The 23,209-nt window shown below is 40.8% G+C and overlaps 1 protein-coding gene across 1 annotated transcript in view; it reads right to left on the bottom strand.

The window, feature by feature from the left end:
• RASSF5 (Ras association domain family member 5) overlaps positions 1–23,209 on the bottom strand; it is a 120,209-nt gene that overhangs the window by 78,703 nt on the left and 18,297 nt on the right. Inside the window, exon 2 of the mRNA XM_063139023.1 lies at positions 9,356–9,477. Within this exon, the coding sequence (XP_062995093.1) occupies positions 9,356–9,477 (122 nt within the window). The remainder of the gene's footprint in view (positions 1–9,355; positions 9,478–23,209) is intronic.

The following is a 23,209-nucleotide window of genomic DNA, read 5'->3' as shown; positions in this document are numbered from 1 at the left end:
CACACACCCTTGCTTGCAGTTGGTTATGTCTAAATTTAGGTTCTCTCACAGCCTTTGCTTTTCAGAATGATTGCCAGGTTTGAACTTTCGAACTGAACAAAATGCAGAATACAGTGTGAGCTCAAATGAGAAGCTTTCCTTAGCCTTATTTGAAGTGGAAGAAGAAGGTGCAGATCCATAAAGTACCTGATATTATCATCTTGTATCAGAGAGTATGCCCTCTGCTAAGACACTGAAAGTATCCATGATACTATGTTGCAAAAACATTAGAATAAATTGAGGGATTCTAGCATTTATCAAGAAACCCAGGATTTCCGGAGGATTCAGCAGAGACATCCTGGTTGTTGACAAAGTCATGAAATTGACCAGAAAACTTCAGTGAGTGGCCAATCACATGTGTGCAATAAATTGCTTGTTTAGAGGAGCCATTACTCTCTGTGCACTGAGGGTGCCAAGACAAAGTGCCAAATGGCAAGCTTGAACAGCCATGGGCAATCTTGGTGGTTGCTCTCCATATCTGCTAATATTCCTTTTTAAGGAGAGCCTCTACCAACCTGGTGCCCTCCATATGTGTTGGACTGCAAATCCCATTATCCCCAGCCAGTGTGGCCATTAGCCATGCTGGCTGGCGAATGATAGGAGTTGCAGACTGAGACATCTGGAGGGTGCCAGGTTGGATAAGGCTGCTGGCACATAAAGCCTAAGTGGTTGAAACATTTAAGTAATAGCATTCTTAAAATGACCTTTTATTGTTTGCACACATTACCTGTCTCAAACCTATAGAGACAAGATGGGTAAAACAGGTAAAATGAATAATTAGATTCATTACTAGTGTACTTGCAACCAACAACAAGAAAAGCAAGGTCAGGAAATGCCGCTCGTGACCTCATTTTAAAACCATACATACATTAACAAAACAAAACACAAAGTCCAGCAGTTGATGCATAACTACTATTCACTTGAAAAGGATCAAGAATTCAGCCTTCCATTGCTATCTTTTTGGTTGCTCTTACAAAGCATCTCTTCCTACTAGCAGCACAAACGACAATACAGCTCAGTCATATTTTTTATGGCTGAAACCAATTGCCAGAACAGTAGATGAAATATGATTCCTCAAGCAGGTTGAGCATCCCAAGTCTGTCTTAGAGCCTCTCTACATGAGGATTTATTGCACGCTCATGATTGGTCACTCATGGAAGTTGCCAGGTCCTTTACATGACGTCATCAACTTTCAGGTAGTCTCCTGCTCTTCCCCCAGGTAATCTCAATTTTAAAAAAATCAGAGATAATGCAGTATTTTAAATTACATCCCCAATGTGTAAAGCCAGTGTAGCAATATAATTGTTCCGACACTACATGGTGATGTTTCATTTAACATAATAGCATTGCCAAGAGGGGAAGTTTTCATTTCAAAATCACGTGGTTGCCATCTAAAGAAGCCAGCTGTAAATGTGGCAAGACTCCAGAAGAAGGGTGCAGAGACACCCGTACCCTCTCTCTTTTTTTAACGGATGTGATCTTATATTATAACTGAATGTTTACAGTGTCTGTGCTTCAAAATATCCAGTTTCAGGTTCATTTCCCTTCAAACCCTTCACTTTCCATAAGTTGTTGATCAGATTAAAAACCACAATTGAAAGAGCAGTTGTAAAATGTCAATGAGATACACATAGCTGAAAGGTATTGCTGGCTAGTAAGAGGCACTTACATGCCCTCATAGTTCTTGCCCAAGCTACACCCATACTTCAGCCCACTCCTACCTGGAATTGTGGCTAGGAAACGGAGTTTTGTTGAAGTAAACACCATGTCAACACACAAGATAGTTCTTGTTGTCCCAAAGAGGGCTGACAGTATAAGTTAAAGACAAAGCAGGTGGATACATACTGACAGACAGGCAGAGCATGTACATTATACAATGAGACAGAACTTGTCAGTGTGGTAGGCAGTAGATTCAACTTGCCAGGTGCCTGATGTGTAAAGAGATTAGTGGGGAGGAGAAGGAGGAAGCCAAAGAGATTTCTTTCTATATTTAGCAGTATTCAGCCAAAATAAAAGAATATGAGAAGCGATTCCCTTTATATTTATGTGCATATAGATTAACCAGTGTGCAAGTCACAATCTTTTCTTTCTACATAATGTGATTCACTATTTGCACTTCTTACCGCTTGTCCTTCTAATTTTTATCTCAAAAATTAAAATAGCACACTTTCAAATCCCACTAGTGGCCAGGATTCTATTAAGGAAACATGCCCACATATTAAAGGCTTATGGTTAAATTGTCATTATTCACCCACACCCCAATAATTTTATTTATTTATTTACAATATTTACATACTGCTCCCCATCCAAAAGGTGTGCATATTGTGAACTTCATTCAGGCTCACCCTCTACGACATCCACGGCATTACAGAAATGTAGAGACCCAGAAGTTACCAATACAAAATTATCTCAATGGAGAGAGGATTCTTTACATTCAAACACCCTCTACAAACTATATTTTAGAAGAAATCTGTGTTCCTGGTAAAGAATAAGAGCAATCACAGAATCCCCAACAATTTGGATTTGATGGATAGCAAAAAGTCTCTTTAAAAGTGTAACTCAAACAGCATGGCACTAGATGTTAGGATTATTTGTCTTCAGGTTTGATCTTCTCAGGACGGACTTTACAGACTTTGGCAAGTCACGATGCCTTACTATATGTACTGAAATTAAGAGTATTTATAGCTCCATTGGCTAGTCTGTAGAAATACTTTTAGAGTTATAGCCTACAGCATTATTATGTCCTTCTAAAACATGAGCAGGCAGTTACAAGCCACACACTACAGATACCACTTATACTAAGTGGTGTCCTCCACGAAAAATGGACAGTTTTCTAGGTGTAAGCAATGGCACCTATGGATTGGGACATATATGGTCATATGCCTGCTTAACTCCCATCTTTACCTGAATGGCAGACTTCAGCAGTCATACTACAAAAGCAGCCAAATTTTAATGAAAAATTCTGTTGTTTGCTCACCATGAAATGGCATGATTTCAGCTCTAACACAGATAACAGAAACTGGAGGTTATTGTTTGCCATTTCTGACTCAATCTTCTTTGCTCTTGAGTGCTGCCCAAGATACCTTGTTATTCCATATTTTTCTCGTTAATGTGCCTGCAACTACATTAATTTGCCTTTCAGCTCCCCCAAGTGCTGCTGCTGGGTAAAACATGCAGCCATCCTGTAAAACAAGAGCTGCCTGTCAGGAGGAGAGAGGAGAAAGATGGTGCATATATGCTTAGGGTCTAACTGCACAATAGGGTGCTGGGCTCTAAACTTACAGAAAAATAGTTTCTTCCACTTCAACAGCTCCTCAAACGAAGCATCACAACTTTAAGCTCCCTACATCAACCCGATTTTTTCGCCTTCTATTTCAGCATCCTGAGTTCAGAATCACTTGCAGGCATTAGTAAGATCCAAGGCCAACATTTCTTTCTTCACTTAACATGCCTATCATCCAATTTAACATGCAAAATGCTGTACAGTTTTTATTTGATTTGTTTCCAACAACACTGCTGTGGAAGCAGGTCACACTATTTCCACTTTACTCAAAGGATAAGAAACCGAGAGTAAGCTGTCCAAACACTACTTGAGTAAGAACATAGAAGAGCCATGCTGGATCAGACAAAGGGTCCATGTGGTCCAGTATTCTGTTCACACGATGACCAACAACCTGCCCATAGGAAAACCACAAGGAGGATATGTGTACAACAGCAACCTACTGCCCATGTTCCCCAGGTTAACCCAGTCTTTCCCAACTAGTATCCCCCATATGTGGTCGTACCTCATCTCCCATCAGCATGACCAATGGTCCAGAATGCTAGAAGTTAAACTTCAAAACATCTGGAGGGTACCAGGGTGGAAAAGGCTGACTTGGCCTCTCTCTAGTGCAAGTGAGACTTCAGAGGCTTTCCAGGTCCAAGCTCCAAAGTCTCTCTGCTGGGCCAGGCTTACTCCCATCTGGGTGTAGAAACAAGCCGCATACTTTAGCATGTAACATATAATACACTAAAGCAAATGGATGGTTCATTTTAGGCCCTAATAAACATGTGACTCACTGGTCAGTCTTTATAACTCATCTACTCTTCAATGTGCAGTTTACAGTACTTTTACAGCTTTGGCTACAGAATTCAACCCTTTAGCATGAACTAGAAGAATTCCTAACAGCAGCCTGAGTGGTTTCCCAACCCCTGAGCCCCCAAAAATCAAGCCTTGGGATACCGTTCAAATTGTTCATGCTTTCACATGCACTTATACGGGTGCATAACCTGAAAGCCTAGAGTTTACATTCTTCTTTGCAATTTCCACATGCCAGTTGCCCACAGAAGGTTCTACTATCATCCTACGTGGAGTCTTACTTTGCGCATAAATGAGGAAGTAGGATGGGTCAGAGATATACTAATTCTGAGAATTCATGGGTCAAAGGTGGAGCACCAATGCCTTGCATGAAGCAGGACGCAGGTTCAGTCACAGTTGGCTGGAACAGAAGGCAGGTGATGCCTAAGTGGAGATCCAGTGTAGTGCAGTGGTTAGAGTGTTGGACTGGGACTCAGGAGATCTGGCTTCCAGTCCCCACTTGGCCATGAAGGACACTTTGGGCCAGTAACTGACTCTCAGCTGGCTGTTGTGTGGATAAAATGGAGAGGAGAAAAATCATGTAAGCTGCCTTGGGTTCCTTGCAAGAGGAAAAAAGGCAGGATATAAATGTAAATAAATAAATAAGACCTCCACCCAATATCTTGAAAAGCCACTGCCAGTCGAAGTAGACAATACTGACCTGGAATAAGGCAGCTTTCTAACCTATGTTATAATTGCTAACTATGCTAGTGATAAAATGGAGATCATCAGCAGGTTTGCAGAAGTACAAAAAATATTTAGAGAAAAATCCTAAGCCAAAACAGCCCAATGATTGAGTGATCATACTCAGTGGCCATGGAATGCTGGCTGACTTTTGGTCGGGAACAGAAAACCAAGGCAGAGGGGAAATGTAATAGCATACAACAAAAAAGGGCATGGCTGGCTGGCAGGCAGGCACCTTGTACAGGACTACTTCATACTGAACATTTTGTTGCAGGGCCCACATTTGTCCCCTAAGACCTAGTGTATGATACACAGACTATTTCGTTTTCTCCCTACACATACACACCACCACCACCACCCTACTTTTATCCATCTCTAGTATTGGTCACTTTCAGTAGTTATTTGGCAATTTTGATACAGTGCAATTCAAAGAAAAAGAAAAGAAAAAGACACTATGGGCTCGTGACCGGCCACTCACAGAAGTTTTCTGATATTATATTATCAACAACCAGGACATCTCCCGCTGAATCCTCTGGAAATCCTGGGATAAAAAGAACCACCTTTAAAGTGGTAATAGCCGGGAAACCGCATCGTCTTCCGCGAGTAGATGGCGCTGTCTCAATAGAACTCAATGGAACTGAATGGAGGGGAAGTATTCAATTCAACCCCTTTGTTGCCCCTCTCCTCCCGTGAAATGTAGCCCATTTCAATTGCACCAAAGAACCAGGAAGCACAAAAGCCCCCCCGATAAACAACACAATTTCCCTTAAGAGACACATCTGCAAAAGAATAACAGGGTGAAAAGCTGGAACAGCCATAAAAGTTCAAAAGCAGGAGAATATAAAAGAATGTTGTCTCATTCCTCGACTGCTAGAACACACAGTTAAGTTGTCCAAGCCAAACAGGACCAGCTGGGTATTATTATTTTTTAAAAAAACACCTGTCTCAGGCAGCCAATATTTGATTAATTAATCTTAATCCATTGCTGCTTAAATCCTTCGTAATGTCTGATTGCTGGTTTTGATAGAGGGCCCAGAGCAACCTTCCCCAACATGGTGCCGGCTAGATGTTTTAAACTACAGTTCCCACCATTTCTGGAGAGTGGCCAGACTCATTGGAGCTGATAGGAGTTGAAGTCCAAAACACCCAGAGTGCCTGAGGCTGGGAAAGGCTGGCACAGGGCATCTGTATTTTATATTTCTGCTTGTGCATCGGGATTTACAGTTTGCCACTTTCTCCAGCATAATCCGATCAGACTGTTCAGACCATTTTTGGATGTAGCACTAAAGCAACAATGTCAACATGGGAGAATTCATCTTTAGACAAACGTTTCCTAAGGGGGAAGTCGCAGTCAGTTCAGGCATCTAGGTCAGCTTTCTTCACACGCGACAGTCCAATGACCTACCTAGGTACCTAACACTGAATCAACTGATTACCACAGGTTTTGTTCAGTGGCTTTGGGTCAGGATCATGAACTGGGATCAAAGCTGGAGGGAAAACATCAATTTGAGTTCCATGTCACTTTAAAAATGCTTACATAATCTCATTTGCAATAGCACAGGACCTTTTTCCTCTATACAGAGGCTTCCATCCTCAGTATCCACTGACTCCCATCCCCAAAAAAGGAATAGCTTTCAGGAGACACACTTGCTCATTCAGAACCCATTGGGGGCTCATCTTTGTATGGGTAAATCTTATTAATGTATATGCTTTGTCAACAACTTAAGCTTCCCCCTAATCCAAGATGAGCAAAGCTTTTTACCAGCAGATTTTCAACCACTATAATATAAAATGCTCAAACTCAGTGGAGGCTTATTTATTTATTTATTTATTTATTGCATTTCTGTACCGCCCAATAGCCAAAGCATTCTGGGCTTGTAGCTCTGATTTTAGTGGGGCTGTGAATCCGCTCCCGGTTTCAGTCAGAACCAGTGAGAACTCTACAGGAAACAAACACCAATCAAGAAAGGGCACAGGAATAAAAGGGTTCAGATTTCTCATGCTCAGGATGTGAAAGAGTAAAACTGCAATATTTGTAGAATGATATTAAATAAAAATGTTGCAAGAAGTTGAGCATTTCCCATGGGACAAGAAGTCCATTTCCAAACCAGGCCAGGCTCAGACTCAGATGAAGAAAACAGAGGGAACTATTCAATCCCAAGGAATAGAAGACGAGGCAGACTTCTCAAGTCCCAATTTATTACACTTCTGCTGTCGTCTCCCTCATTCCTACAAGACCCGTGTATTTTTAATCATTGCTTCCCCATTAGAAACAAGCATTGTTCTCCATTATTGTAGGCAAGGCCATTTTGAGATTGGTTCTTCACAGGCTGCAACCCCAAGAGAAATAGGCATGTGGACCTAAAACCTCACTGTTCAGAACAGAGATTTTACAGTGGAAGCCTTGCTGACATCATCAACATCTTGCATGAAGGAAGCTTGATCTTTTAGTTTTACCGCATGAGAAAAGACGTTTGGAAAAATGCACCTTGCTGTTTTTACAACATAGTTGCAATGGTGAAGAAGTGATTCTTAATGCTAACCTCACCCCTGTGATGCTTGGCCTATGGAAGGAAATACCTGGCTCCCAGCACAGGACCAATCTGACTTACTTTCCTTGATACTAGTACGTAGGAGACAAACATCTGCCTTTGAGGTCTTTATTCCTAATTTCAGGTAAACAAGGGCTATTTCTTGTGAAGGGAAGACCTGGGAACGTAGGAAGCTGTATTCTATAAGTCAGACCATTGGTCCACCAGGCTTAGTCTAAACTGAGGGCTTCTCCTGCAACTGAGATTGGTTACTCATGGATGTTTGTGGGTCCTTTACATGATGTCATCAAGCTCCCATACTTTCTGGCCTCAAGCGTGTGTTTTTTAAAATTGTGGATCATAAGCTCTTTAAATAGTTGAATTTCTCCATGAAAAGAGGAAATGGTGCTATAACACAACACCATCGAAAGGCTGTACAATGAAACATATAGAGCTTGCAGATAAAGGAACCCTCTGTGGCGGGGGGAAGCAGAAGTGTGTGAAAAGGGGTGAACTTAATCCCACAAAGAATACAGAAGCAGAAGCCCCTCTAAAGTTGCAGGATAAAAAGCCTCTGTGTAGAGCAGCCCTGAATGTCACCAACACCCCAGGGTTTCAGACAGGAGCCTTTCCAGCTGTACTTGGTGATGCCAAGGACTGAACCCAGGATCTTTTGCATGCCATGCCAAGCATGGGCTCTATCACTGAACTACAGCCCTTTCCTCAATTATGAGACTCTCTTCCCTTTAATATTACATCACACATTCTAGGGCTACACCCACTGGAAAAATAACAGAAGATCAGAAGAGCCCTGCTAGATCAGACCAAAGGCATCCTCTGTTTTCCACAAGATGACCTTTTCTGCTGTTGTTCCTCAGCAACTGATATTCAGAGGCATAGTGCTTCTGATATTGGGGAAAGTATACAGCCATCATGACTAGTAGCCTGATAGCCTTACCCTTCATGAATTTGTCCAATCCCCTTTTAAAGCCTTCCAAATTGGAGGCCATCATCCCCATCCTGTGGTAGTGAATTCCATAGTTTAAGTGCTGTGTGAAGAAATACTTCTGTTTGTCTGTTGTGAGTCTCCCACCATTCAGCTTCACAGAGCTGTTCCCATGTGAGAATGCAAACAACGGATACTCCAGATAAATGTAAATGCCTTCCTAACTCCCAAGTCACCACCGCAGTCAAGCAACCCACAAGCTAATGCACAAATTGGGCAAAGCCTCGGCAAAAAATGTGGTCCAAACCTAAAGAATCAGTTCTGCATCGCTATATATATTTGCATTGGAATGAAGGCCACTGTGATAATCCTATGCTACTGAAACCTGAGTTATCCTTATTGTACTTGGACGTCTGCACCTGCCACCTCACTACTTCCTGCTCCTTTCTGGAAAACCCCAACTCCCTACCTCCTCTTCCTCCTCCTCCTTTTGCTTTATTACTATCATTAGGATTAAATCTGCCAGTCCTGTACTAGAGCTAGTATACTAATCAATCCTTTCAGTAAACATTTGTGATCAAATAGAAGTTAAATGTTTCAAGCTTAATCTTTGTCAAGTGTTCTTAAGCTAATTTCCCCACTGTGATTAAAAACATTGCTCAATCTGCTATGTGTGTTATACTCCTCTACAAAAGATTCCAATATTTCCGAGATAGTCGAGTACATGTGTATAGGTGCAAGTTCACATGTATATGCGAAATCAAGACCAAGCGGTAATACTGGGGAAAACCTGATTTAGGCAACAAATAACCACATGCTGAACAAATGGAAAGCAAACAAACAGATCTGGGAAAGACATAAATTAGGGATTCTTAGCAAATACCCAAGCCTTGCTGAAATGCCATTACCAGTGAAGAAAACTGCAACATCGTACCAGACCACAGCAATGAGCTTTTCCTGCATGCCTACCATCTCTTCCAGAAATATATTTGGTCCCATTCCTCTCCCTAAAGAATCTGGCAATGCTACAATTCATACCTGGCTATAGTTTTGTGTTAAGGTATTTTCTGGTGAAGGTTTGCTGCGGATCTGTCCCTCCTGCTGGCTGCAATCCAGCTGGATGAGGCTTCTGCATTCCTGATGGCACGTGTACTTGCAGTCTAGGGAAGAAGAACAAATTGAACCAAAATTAGGGCAAGGGCTGAATGGTAAAACCTCAGGTTCTTCTAGTGTGTGTATTTTGCAGCTCAGAAGACAGAGAAAAGAAGGGGAAATCCTCAATATGGGGAATGCAACCAAGATCCCCAGAGACTGAACTCACAGACTGAACAATCAGATTTTCAGAATTCACATACATAGAAATGCCAAGAAAAATGTTCATCATTTTGCAAGAGTTTCTTTAAAACCAGAGAGAAAGAGAGAGAGAGATGGAGAGAGATCACGTTAACCCACCCATGCCCTTTTACATAACTATACATAACAAAATAATTGCTGTTTTTCCCCTCTCCCAATAACCAGATATACATGCAAACCATCTGTCAGATATCTGATTACCATTTGGTCTATAAATTGCCAAGAAGTTCATTTGGCACCGGAGCTCCCACACAAGCAGACATTCCCCAAAGGTAAAACCCTTCTAGAAATAAAGAAGAAAGACCAATCTAGGATAATTCAAGGTACATCTACACAATAAACTTGGGGCTTCTCGTGGCAGCCAGGTTATACTAGTACTCTGCAGTTGTTTGCTGCAGTAAATGTCTCAAATGTGAAGGGGAGACACACATCCACAAATACATCAGGACTGCATAATTGCTTTCGTACAATGACAAAATACCCTGGAGCATGGCTTCCATGTAAAGTATGGAGTGGGCTCATAAAACCAGTGGCTCATCACAGGCTTCATTCACACAAAGAGCAGATGAGATGGTAAACCTGGGCCTGAATTGTTCCGCTATACATTGCGGGGGGTGGGGGAAATGGCATGGTTGAATTTTTCCACATGGGGGGGGGGGGGACACATCCTGTGCACAGCAACTAACATGTGAAGGTAAAGGATAGGATAGGCTACATGCAGGGGATGAGTTCTTGTATGGATGAAAGAACGCATTGATGAATCACACACCTGTAGCCTAAAGTGGTACAGTCCAGAAACTGGTTGATCACCTCCTCTACTACAGCCCTCTTCATATGCATCTGACCAAAGGAGCTCTAATACGCCCAGTTTATGCCACAATGCCTTTTACAGTGTCATTAATAGTGTTCTGAGTATTAATGTTCTGAGAAGCAATTTATTTAAAGCCAATTCTCGTGTTCTTTGGGCTGATTTTAATTATGCCAGAAAAAACACACCTTAATATTGCTCTGCACCTCAGCCATATGGGACCAACTTCCCATGCAGATAGGCTTTGATGTAGATTGCATGCTTGATGGTGATACATATGAAGTATACCTTAGAGAAAGACTCCTCACAGAGCTATAATTCCCAGGATTCCCTGGCGGGAAACCATGAGTTAACCCAGTTCCCATGTATAGTACTGGACAGATATATTCTATACCAGCTTTCCCCAACCTGGTGCCCTCCTCCCATCAGATCCAGCCATTGTGGCAAATAGCCAGGAATTACTCAGCAATTAAATACAGCATCTATTTAGGTGTTTCACCAACAGGCAAAAACTGTGCAAGTGTCACCATGAATGGAGCTGTGCCTAACATGCTACCCTCAGAAGAATTCTTAGCACACCACAGCTGCCCTGCTAACATACAGCATCAAGCATTGTAATGTTTGTGGCCTCAGCTGCCTTCCTAATGTCATCAAAATTCATGACTGCAGAAATAAAACATTATTCCTTTTATGCTAAGAGGCTGTGCGAGGGAGTTGAATGGCTTGTAGACCACAGCACTTGGGACGCACTGGTAGGAAGACCAGGGGTGGGGGATGGGGGACAGAAATCAATAAACCAAAAAGCCTGCAAAGCACTGTAATTAAAAATGAAAATCTAAAAGGCAGCTGGCCGCAGTATAGGCAGGCCATTAAACAATGCTTTCATGGGAATAGCAAGCTATTCCCCTCACGCACAAGTGATAACTTAGAGAAAGGAAAGTGGTAATTCTTTAACGTTACTGCTGCAGGTAATAGAAAATCTCTCAGGATACTGTGCACACACTATTAAATAAACACAGATTTTATAAAGGGGAAAACACACACACAAACATTTGTCTCACCTAATATCGTTATTTAAGCTACATGTACACATATCACATTCTTGGGAGTGTAATCATAAGAACATAAGTGGATCAGACCAAAGCGGCCAACCAGGTGCCCATGGGAAGCTCCCCAGCAGGATATGAGTGCAATAGCACCCTCTTACTCATGATCCCCAATATGCCAGCAACTGGCATAGAGAGCATACTACCTCCAATATTGGAGGATACTCTTTCTCTTCCAGTTAACAACATGGGCCGAGTTTGTTAGTTCCTAACTGACCCCAGAATAGCTGTTTTCACAACGATGCTGTTGTTTGTATGCTTCTTATGTTTTTAAATTTTGTATATTTGTTTTTAATGTTTACTGTTTTTAACTTTTGTAAACCGCCCAGAGGGCTTTGGCTATGGGGCGGTATATAAATGCAATAAATAAATAAATGGTGACTAGTAGCAGCCATTGACAGCTTTGTCCTCCATGAATTTGTATCATCCATTTTTAAAGCTGTCCAAGGTAGTGGCTATCCCTGCATTTTCTGGTAGTGAATTCTGTAACCAACTATGCGCTCCCACCATTCAGCATCTAGTATTATGAGGGAGGGATAACTTCTCCATATGCACTTTCTCCATAAAATGCATGATTGTATACACCTCTAATTTGTTAAAACGAACATGCGAACTAGACGAGACATACATTATCTACACTTAAAAGAGCACAAGTGCTTAAAACTGAAGAAAGAGGAGAAAGGTGTGCATGATGCTTTTAAAAAGGGTATTTCCTTTTAAAAGGGGTATTTCACCCATGCTCTGCCAATGCTGTACAGCAAAAGAAAAATCACAAAACCCCAAGGCTGTCGGGGGCATGGAATAGCTGTTCATTTGAATACATCTTGCCTTTAAGATGCAGCAAGTGGTTCAATATTGTCTCCTACCACCTTCATCCCTGACAGAGCTGATCAATGTAAATAGCATATCCATATTTATTTCAAGTATAATTTGCTTAAAATGTAATATAGGGCTGCCAGTGCTGCTTCAAAGGTAATTATTATGTCTATGGTGTCATCAACATACATGATGTTTTACAGAGTAACATAAGCAGTAAAGACAGGACCCCAGAGAAAGACTTGCCAAAATTAAGACAATTATTTAGACTGTTCAGACATCATTTTTTCTAGTTTTACTCCTTTCAATCACTGTATTGTGATTTTACTTCTCTGGGACTGGTTCCAATCACCAAACTGAAAACATTCGCAGAAAGAGAAATCCTGGGAAGAAAGTCTGTGCCCAGAGATAACTTTAAAAAAAATTGTATAGTTTTTATGTTCAACTAACTTCCATTGGTTCTTTGGAACTCAAAACAAGGGAGGAGTATATGAAATGTCATTATTTCAAATAATGCTGAAGTAATCCCATAAATGAACACAAGAAACATTCCACAATCTGTTTGATGACCTCCTTTTCCTGCATACAGATGTGTAGAAATTGACAGAGCAAATCTGTATGCAGGAAGAGGAGGTTCTAAGCAAACATGCATAGCATTGGACTGTCAGTCTACTGACCAAATTTTTGATAAAGAACTGGCCAGATTGAACCCTCTTATTGATCCTCTCTAAAAAAAATAATCTTGCCTATCCAACCAACCTACAAGTGTAAATATGCCCAACGTTACCATTTTTAATGTTTAACTCTAGTATGAATTTACTCTCTTTCAGCTCAGCCAAAATTCCACAGATGTCTCTGAACTTTAAAAAGGTAGAGAAGATGAGGGAGGGAGTGGGAATCAAATGAATCTACTCCTGTACGAAATCTGCATAATGTAGCAAGGTAGGATATCCTGGTAGAGGCCGAGAGAGAGAGAGAGAGAGAGAGAGAGAGAAGTAGTCCGTTCTCAGAAATGCACATTAGATATTGGATTGCAAAGCAGTGTTCACTATGCTGCTACAAAGCCATAGAACTGATGCAACTGTTTGTTTAGGGTATCAGGAGACTCTTTTCTATATTCAAGGAACTGGGAGCATTTTATAAACACTCAGATAGGAACTGCAGTGAGCAGATTTCCAACTCCAGTGACAGCATTTTCATCGCCACCAGGTGGTGACAAGGCATTTACCAATTTAGAGAGAGACCAGCAATGTATCTAAAAACTAATGCTTACAGAAGCCATCACATTAGAGAATTAACGTTTTCTGAAGGGAAGCAGGAGACAGGCTATTGTGTAAACAAGACAGCAAAGTCTATCCAAGTGGGGTGGGGGGGGGGAGAGATCATCTTCCAATTAAAATGGTTGTTGGAACAGCCTTTCATGAGTGAAGGTGCCTGTCTGGAGAAGCTGTTCAGGAGAAAATCTCTAACGTTAGTGGTCCTTCTAATATATGTATACCTTACCTGGGTAGACACGGCCGACCCAATGAATTTAGATTTTCTTCCCTCCCCTCATATTTTTTTATTTTATACTTAGCAGCTTAATATCACTGTCTTATATTAACATGACTGATCAGAATGATGTTTTCTTAATTTCATGTTTTGTGTCCCACATCTCTTTACTTTAATTTCCAGGAGGGCCGATTCATCCTCTCTCTCTCTCTCTCTCTCTCTCTCTCTCTGTGTGTGTGTGTGTGTGTGTGATTTTTGGAGGCTAGTGAAGGAGACCACTATACTTAGATGGGCCCATCAAGTTGGAAGACTTTGTATCCTCCAAACAAGTAGTACATCTTTTCCCAACATGGTGCAATCCAAGGGGATACCTAACTTGTCTCTAAGGTTGGGCCAGATCCAAGAGTACAGAATATCTGGAATACATTGGAGGGATGCAGTCTGGTTGTCTTCAGCTTTCTCCAAGAACCAAGTCCATGTATATTGCTCTGCAGAAATGGTGGTCAGGACAGTTTCACTGTCTTAATATTAAGTCAGCCCCTATCCTACATACATCTCACAAACTTACTTTTTTGGAACGTTTTAGCAGAGAACTTTGTAGTCTCACTATTACTTTTGCTCCTATGGACTTTTCACAAGAAGACCAAAAGCCAAAAGGATTATTAGGAACCTCTGAATCCAACAGCCCAACATGATGCAAGTGCCAGACACCCACATGATGAAAGAAGGAATATTTCCCCATGTTTGCATTGAAAATCATTGCTCTATTCAGCTGCATAAACAACCGATTCAAAAAATAAATGAGAAGCAGGGATGCTGAAATCCTGCAGGGCAAAGGCATTAGCAACCTCAAGAGGTAAAGAGACGTAATTTATCATTTAACATTTATCCAGCATGAGATGTTTATCATATTCCTATTTAGGGTGATTTTGTTTAAATCTGCCGCAAGGCAAGTAAAACGTGATCTTTCATTTAAACGAAGAAAAATCTGGAATAGAGAAACAACACAAAACATGGTAATACTTGTGCGTCTGGAGCTTAAAGAGCTGCTATTTAATAAAAAAGGTGCTCCCCCACAAATTTTGAGATCTTGCAATATAACCCCCACCTGCTGCCACATGGGAGCCCAGGCCGCACTTCCAAACGCTTGGCTTAAATAAGATTGGATTCCTACATGAATTATTTGTCCTAGAGGAGGGAAGGAATACCCTGCCAGAGGAGCAATATAGATTGGGAGGAAAGTCTTTGCACAAGGGAGCATGCATAGCACATAGTTAAACTATGGAATTTACTATGCAAGATGTAGTGATAGCCATCAGTTTGGATGGCTTTAAAAGGGAGTTAGACAAATTCCTGGAGGAGAAAGCTGATCGATGGCTATATGCTACTTCCAGTATTAGAGGCAGCATGCCTATGTACACCAATTGCTGGGGGACAAGGCTGGGAGGGTGCTTTTGCACTTGTGTCCTGGACCTTCTTGTGGCTTTCCCATAGGCAGTTGATTGGCCACTCTGTGAACAGAATTGTAGACTAGCTGGACTTGTGGTCTGATCCAGCATGGCTCTTCTTATGTTCTTATCCACGAGGCCAATTTTGGGATTTTCTTTAACAGGAGGACACATACACCCCACTAGAACACACACAGTTCAGTTTTTGCAAATGGCAAAGGACTTATTTAAGTCAAAAGCCCTTCTGCACATGCAAAGCCATCCATGTTGCTCTCTAGATTGTGGTTTCCATATGGCTACGGACAGGTTATCACAGGCCTGTCTTCAAATGATTGGTGAATTTGTATATAGCCTTTAATCTCCACCTATAAAAGTATTTCTGCATAACCTGCAGTGCCATCTGAATAAACGTATCTGAAATGGAGCCCAGCATGTAAGTTAGGTTCCTCCCCCACACCCCAAGCTAAATTGAAGATACATGTGGACTTAAGACCCCACCCCTGCAAGATGGGGTCAAAGCCCTGTCTAGTCCAGCCTTCTGTTCCCACAATGGCCTACCAGATATCCCAACTGGAAGCCCATTAGGAGGACATGAGTGCAAGAGAACCCTCCCACTCATGGTCCCCAGCAGCAAGTGCTCAGAGGCATAATACTTCTGATAATACTGGATGTGATATACAGTCAACATAACTAGCCATCGAAAGCCTCTTCCTCCAAAAATTTGTCTCATCCCCTTTTAAAGCCATTCAAATTGTCTTTAAGGAAGCACATGGCAAGCTCAAGTTATGGTTTATTTCCTTTTGGATTTTAGCATTGCTGCAGATGACTGGGATCCAAAGTGGAGCCCCTTTCGGGACTGAAGAGACAGGTTCTTGTTTTTACAAAGACGGGGAGGTCAAATGGCAGTAGACAAGCAGCAGCAGCAAGGCACTGCAGTAAATATGCATTTACCAACCCAGGAAGATGCATCAGGCATCCTGGGAGCACAAATCACAAGAAACTCAACTCCAGAACACACATTTAATTGAAATCTTTTACATTAAAAATAATCCATGGCTCATGCAGCCGGCCTCTTGCTCTCCACTCCGTATGCATGAAATTATGCATTATGCAAGTCTTCTTATAATGGATGCTTCGTTTTAAAGTATGAATGAGAGTACCAACAGACTTCCAAATAAAGTGCAAATGCAATGCCAAGTCAAAGAATAAATGTTTGAGCTTCATGCTCAGACCATTCAACTATCTCCACATGAGGCTTTCAATACCCATCCGATACTAAGAGATCCATGTATTATTGCTTGAATCATCACCTTGGTCTGAAATATTCAACCCCTTCAACAGCTAATTCAGCTTATTGATCAGAAGAAACTGCCTAAGCAAGACTCGATGGCCTTGTAGGTCCCTTCCAACTCTGCTATTCTATGATTCTATGACTGAGGCATATTTCTCATGTGTCACTTTAAGTGCTTTTGATCATGTTGATATGTGCATGCAAAAAGCAGAAATTCACTTTTAAACGCAATTTTTAAAATTCAAGTAATGAGGATGAAAGAATGTGACAGATACATTTGATCTGAAACTCATTTTTAGTTTCTTCCAACTACTGTGATGTTTTTGGTGTTTCCACACTATACTTCCCTATGCAGAAATATATCTGTGCGCAGGGGCTGAGGTGGAAGAGTGCCAGTTTCACCAATGTAGATTTCCTTCATTGTCTCTCTTTTCTGCACTCTGATGAAATTGACAAGAATGTGGGGGGAAGCCTTGTGAGTTTCACCGATGCTGGGAAAACTTCACCAGGGAGAATCTTCTGCCACACTAATTGCAGGAGGTGATGCCCCCAACTTCCAGGGTCAACTCAAAACCTCTATCCTGAACAACTGATAACTTGTTTAGCTCCAAACAAGCTAGAACACAGTCTGTATGGCATTCCACCATTACCCTTGCCATCCACAGGAAAGCTCTCTCTCACCGAAGGATCATCCAAACCCACTCCACTCACTACAGCCACACACCAGCCTGTACTCAGATAGGGTATTTTATCAAGAGCTCTAAACTTCCTAAGATGTGGGGATGGCCACCAACTTAGATGGCTTTGAAGGGAGATTAGACAAATTCATGGAGGATAAGGCCGTCGTCATTGACTACTAGTTATGGTAGCTATATACTACCTCCAGGATCAGAGGCAGTAGGCCCATGGCTGGAAAGCAGCAGCGGAATGTTGTCCTTGTGTCCTGCTTGTTGACTTTCCATGGACCACTGCGGGAAACAGAATACTCGACTGCCAGAGGCCTTTGGTCTTAACTAGCAGGAGTTTTCTTGTGTTCTTATGAGAATGTACAATGGGCTAGAGCACCATGTGGCATCGCACCACTGCTAAAGTCAGAAGCAAGCAGCATGAAGGACGTGGGACATATTCATTGCTATGTGTGGTCCATTCCAGTATGTCCATTCCAATATTATTTTAAAAGGTTACCAACACATATTTGTATTCCTTTCGGCGCCTCCTGAAAACGTCAATGTTCCAGGAAGCCTTTCCTTAATGACCAGCCGCAGTTCACATTTCATTTTGTTTTTAAAAATCTATTTTAAGGTGTTTTATTCTGCTTTATTGTATTTTATCTTGTACACCGCTCCGAAATTTTGAATGGGGAGCAGGGTATAACTATTGTAAATAAATAAATATCAGATGCAGAAGTTCACACTGACAGGGATGACTACAAGGTGGTTGAGAAATGACAGTAGTAAGTTTAGTACAACACATGGGAAATCATTCTGGAACAACCCTGATCACACTCCATCTTTGTGCCACTTTAACATCAACGAGAACATATACCAAAGGAAGGGTTTAGTTCATTCTCTTGTCTTTCCCACCCCCTCAATATCTGTAAAGCATGCACAATAAATAAACAATCCCAAACTACTGGTTCACTATTTAGGGAAGTCCTACTTCCAACTGCCTTTGCAATTACTTGACTGTGTTTTTCCATCTAGCAAGGAATTAAGATTAGGAATGAGCGCAACCTTCTCTTTAATTCCCATCTCATCGGAAACAATCCTGCATGACCATGACACTTTTCCGCAAAACCACATATGTAATTTTCTTGAAGCTAGATTTTCCAATGTTGCATGTTAATTGGACTCATATGGTTCCTACAAAGACTGTTTTATTTTTTCTTTAAAACAAAACAAAAAAACCCAAGCGTGTGAATATTCTTCCTTTCAAAAAGAATGAAAGTCTATTCTGAGACGATGGGGAGATGCATCTCCATTATGCCTAGTTCCCAATTCAAAGTCCTTACCAGCTTGATATTGCAAAACCCTCTATAGGGCACAATTTGCTGATTAATTAAATGGCATGTTATTTTACGAGTTGCTTCAGATTGTAGCATTTGTGCAATTTTCCCGTTTCAAAGCAATTGTGGATACATCTTTAATTCATTCTGCAAAACAATAATTAAGAGTTTTTCCAAGGATCTGCAGAGTGAATATCTTTCATGATTAAGGAGATATGTCAGAGAGTGTTACTTTATTCGTGCTTGAAATTTTTAACAGTCAGTAGATCCTCTCCTCACCCCACCCCACCCCTCATTCTAGAAAGTGAGAGCTGGGTCTCCTGATAATGCACTAGAACCCTACTAAGAATATGCAGTGGACCAACAGCATATGCTACAGTCAAAATGAAATACAGGAGTTAGGCACTCTTTTTCATTGTAGTGGTGCTTAGTTGTCACTGAAAAAAACCCTACAAAAATTAGATGAAAGTCTCTATCATCAGAACAGGAGTTATAGCCAATGGTTTAAGACACTGGTCAAATTCAAACAAGCCTCCAAACAATGATTTGGAAGACTGTGGGATCCTTCACACAGAGCTTGTGTAGTACGATCAAGATCAGTTACTCACTGAAGTTTGTGGGTCCTTTTCATGCGGTCATCATCCTCTGGTGCCTCTCCTGGCATTTTTAGCTTTATTCCACCATGACTTAACTCACCAAAAATGCAATAATAAATGGGATGGTGGAATATTGTTGTAATACTGGCTGTATAAATGAAACATATAGAACTCCCCACAATGGAAACAGACCAAATAAAAGGGGGGAGTGGAGAAAATGGAGAGGCACATCTATCATGCCCATCATAACCCTAGAAAGACTCTGCAAGAAGAAAGCTTAATAGAAAACAGCCCTGTGAGTGAGTTCTATGTGCTCCATATGTAGGGAAGGGAGCAGCTTAATTCCTTATTTCCTGTTTGAATCAAAGCTGGTGCTCAGAGATTGTTCAAACCTCAGTTTACCAGTTCAGACTTCATGACAAAGTGTGCTGATTCAAACAAGAAGCAAGGAATTACACCCTCCTCCTCTTATGCACAGGGAAGGGAAGGGAACAGAAAAGGAGTGCAGACGTACAACACTTGCTCCCAGCCTTCCAAATCATGGTGAAGAGGATCATCTGAAAGAGTCAGTTGTCTTTAAAATCACATATGATGGGTTCCAACCCTAAAGGGTGTTATTTTCTTTTTTTTCCAATTCTTCCCCTCTTCACGGGTTTTGATTATCTCTCATCGACATTCTTAATACAATTTCAAACTCAACATGCGTGTTTGCATGGGTTCAAGCCTTCCTGCCTACAAAGTTTGCTATTTTCATTTTCTCCAAACATTTCCACCAAAAGTAATTAATGATCAGAGGGAAATGCAAATTTTGGCAAAGCAATCCATGTGTTAAATTAAGTTTGAGACTGCATTAGGAATGTTAACTGAGGAGATATTCAGGTGAAAAAAGAAAGCGATGTGCTGTGAGATTAAAACTCATAACCTCTGGTTTAAACATAAATATTGTAAATCATCACATTATAGCTCCAGAGTTTTTACAGTGCCTTTGTCCATTAAACTAGTTTGTCTCTAGCATGTACAGGCCTCCTGTACAATCTTAATACCGGATTTGAGTTTATCCCTCTTTCTTATTGCACATATGTGCTGATCCTTTCCTTGCAAAATCATCATCATAAAAAATTAACTGTTCTAGATGGGGAAGAAGTTCTCAGTTGAAGATCTAAAGTGCTTGTTGGTGTATTGTAATGGGATGTGCCAGCAAACTGGAGGGGATTCCAGAGGGGGAAGCATAACAACACTTTTTGTTCCATTTGGAATTGCCTTACACATTTCTTTTAAATTACAGGGCCAGCCCTATCATTAGGGAGGGTGATGTGGCTGCTACCTCAAGCAAACGGTTTTGAGAGTCATGAAAGGGCAGCAAATTGTTAGTTACTTTATTCATTATTATAATCTATTTTCTCTACCAGAGATTAGGAGAGGAGGGGTTTTCTTCCTCAGGTGCCAAAATAACTTGGCTGGCTTTGGGTACCATTCCAGAATTACGTTCCAACAGTGTACAGATACCAGGTTGAAATTAGTTGTGCTCCTGAGAAAGAAACTCTGTCTGAAAAGGATGGGACAGCATTTTTTTTCTTGTGCACATGGAGATCTCTTTCTTGACTTGTGGGGAGGGCACAGTTGCTGTTGTGCCTTATGCAGCAAAAGGTCTGGAGTTCTAAATATAGGACACTCAAACACATATGTATTTTAAAGGGTCTCTCTGGCTTTAAATAAAGGGAGAATGCACACTAATGTTAAGAATTGCACTGATATGCAAATGCTTCAGGAAAAATCCTGCCTTCATAGACCTGCCATAACATTTAGAAACCTGTTACTTTCTTTAGGACACATAGATATGAACAGGTTTTCAGATTATGAATCTAGATCTCATGGGATCATAGAACTGTGGAGTTGGAAGGGACCACAAGGATCATCTAGTCTGCAATGTGCAGAAAAACCAATTAAACCATCCATGAGAGGTGGCTGTCCAGCCTCTTCTCAAAAACCGCCAGAGGTGAAGAACCCACAACCCTCATAGTTAAGACTGTTCCACTGCTGTACAGATCTTACCAGGAAGTTTTTTTCTTATATTTAATTAAATTCTAGGTAGCTGTGGGTGTTTGATTTAATATTTGTGTGCATCTCTTTGAACAACAAAGATGAACTAAAAGCAGTTCATAATAACAAACCATCAAACATATTTTAAAAACATTTCAGTGAATATCTCAAAAATTGGTATCTGCCCCCTGTTTAGATGGCCTTTAGGACTAGAATACATATTGATAGCTTAGGACCAGAATGCAGCAATGGCATAACTTTCTTAGCCCTGTTAGCTTGAAATCAGCCTCTCTCATTTCCCAATGCTAGCAGTGAGTTAAAAATGCACTTGTCTATCCCAAAATCCTGACAAGGTCCAAACATGATCATGTCAACAATCCAGCTTTGCAGCCATTAAGCATTTCTTTACAGGGTTAAGGACAATACTCCTGCGGCCACTGTCACCTTCTGAACAGACATAATCACTTCAGCGACTTGCTGAGAAAGCTAATTTTAGAAACTGAAGCAAGCATTAGGAAGAAGCTGCATGACATGGCTCACAAAGAGCGATTGGAAGAGAGACGCCTCACCAAACATACCATGCCAAAAGGCACTCAGGTGTCATTTGTAGCAAAATAGTGACAGGTTTTTCAGAATGCAACAGTAATAGAATATGCTGTGTTTCCAGTTGAAAGCGGAGAAATGATTGCTCATGACCTTATTATACTGTCCGATGGAATCTGGATTTCTTACACTGTAATATATAAATACACCATACAACAAGGAAATACTTTATCCAAGTCAGGAGATCTCACAGCTTATTAAAGTAGCAAGGCCTGGGTCAAATTTTCACATTCGAAAGCGGCAGCAAAACCTTCATCTCAATGGACTAAAGCAAACAAACCAACAAAACAAACATTTATTAAGATGTTGGCTCTGTTGAGACTTGGCATATGTAAAACGTAGCTAAATGAAATAAGAACGCAAAACTGGTAGGCTAAAGCACTGCTTCTGAGAAAGATTGGTCCCTAGCTTGTAAAAAGGAGGATGAGAAGGACAATTATTTGGTTCTGAAATGCACCAAATTGCTACATGATGACAGATATCATCAAGCAGTGTTCCTGGAAAGGACAAATGACCAAGCCCCAGAAGAGCTTTATGTTCTCATGGCTATCAATCTAGACAATGGGTTAGACTTAATATGCTGAATTTCAATCATAAGGACAAAAGCATAATCTCGCACTTACAAGAGACATTAAAATCTGAGTTAGTCGGTAAAAATTCTGGCAGCTTTATACTCGAATGTACCAGCGGGATGCCACTGGAGTGCATCTATCCCGCTGACTCTAGTTATGCTGTCCATGCTTGATTGATTTTATTAAATCTATAACTCCTTGTCATATTCAGAATTAAAAACCAACAAAAGAAATGATTGCAGAATAATTCTTGGCCTATTTGAGAGAAGAAACTAGTTCCCATTTCATGCAGTCAGCAGCTGAACATGGTCTCTGGAAGGTCATGGGATATTCACAAAGATGAATATTATAGCAAAAGTACTATTTGGATGTCACTTATAAAGGCAGAAACTGGGGTAGAAATGAGTCAATAGGAATTCTGATGCTACATAATTCTCAATTCTTTAGAATTGTATATATATATACATTCTCTGTGTCTTTAATAAGGTTCCGAAGTCTGTATTTTCCCCCCTTCAAAAGCAGAATAACTTGAAAGGAGATATATATATATATATATATATATATATATATATATATATATATATATTTGTGTTACTCTACATCTCTGATTCCCTAGTACAAATATGGCCACCTTAACCTACAGAATTAGGAAGCTATTAGATTTCATTTTATATGCTCTTTCCCTGTATTAAGATCTTTAGAAAGCTGGAAGTAGAGTTCTGAAGTTCAGATGATTTTCTCCCAAGAGAGAATAGTCGGGGGG

Source organism: Elgaria multicarinata, chromosome 1 (assembly GCF_023053635.1).
Source record: "Elgaria multicarinata webbii isolate HBS135686 ecotype San Diego chromosome 1, rElgMul1.1.pri, whole genome shotgun sequence".
Taxonomy (NCBI): Eukaryota; Metazoa; Chordata; class Lepidosauria; order Squamata; family Anguidae; genus Elgaria; species Elgaria multicarinata.
This window is presented reverse-complemented; position numbering and strand designations above follow the sequence as displayed.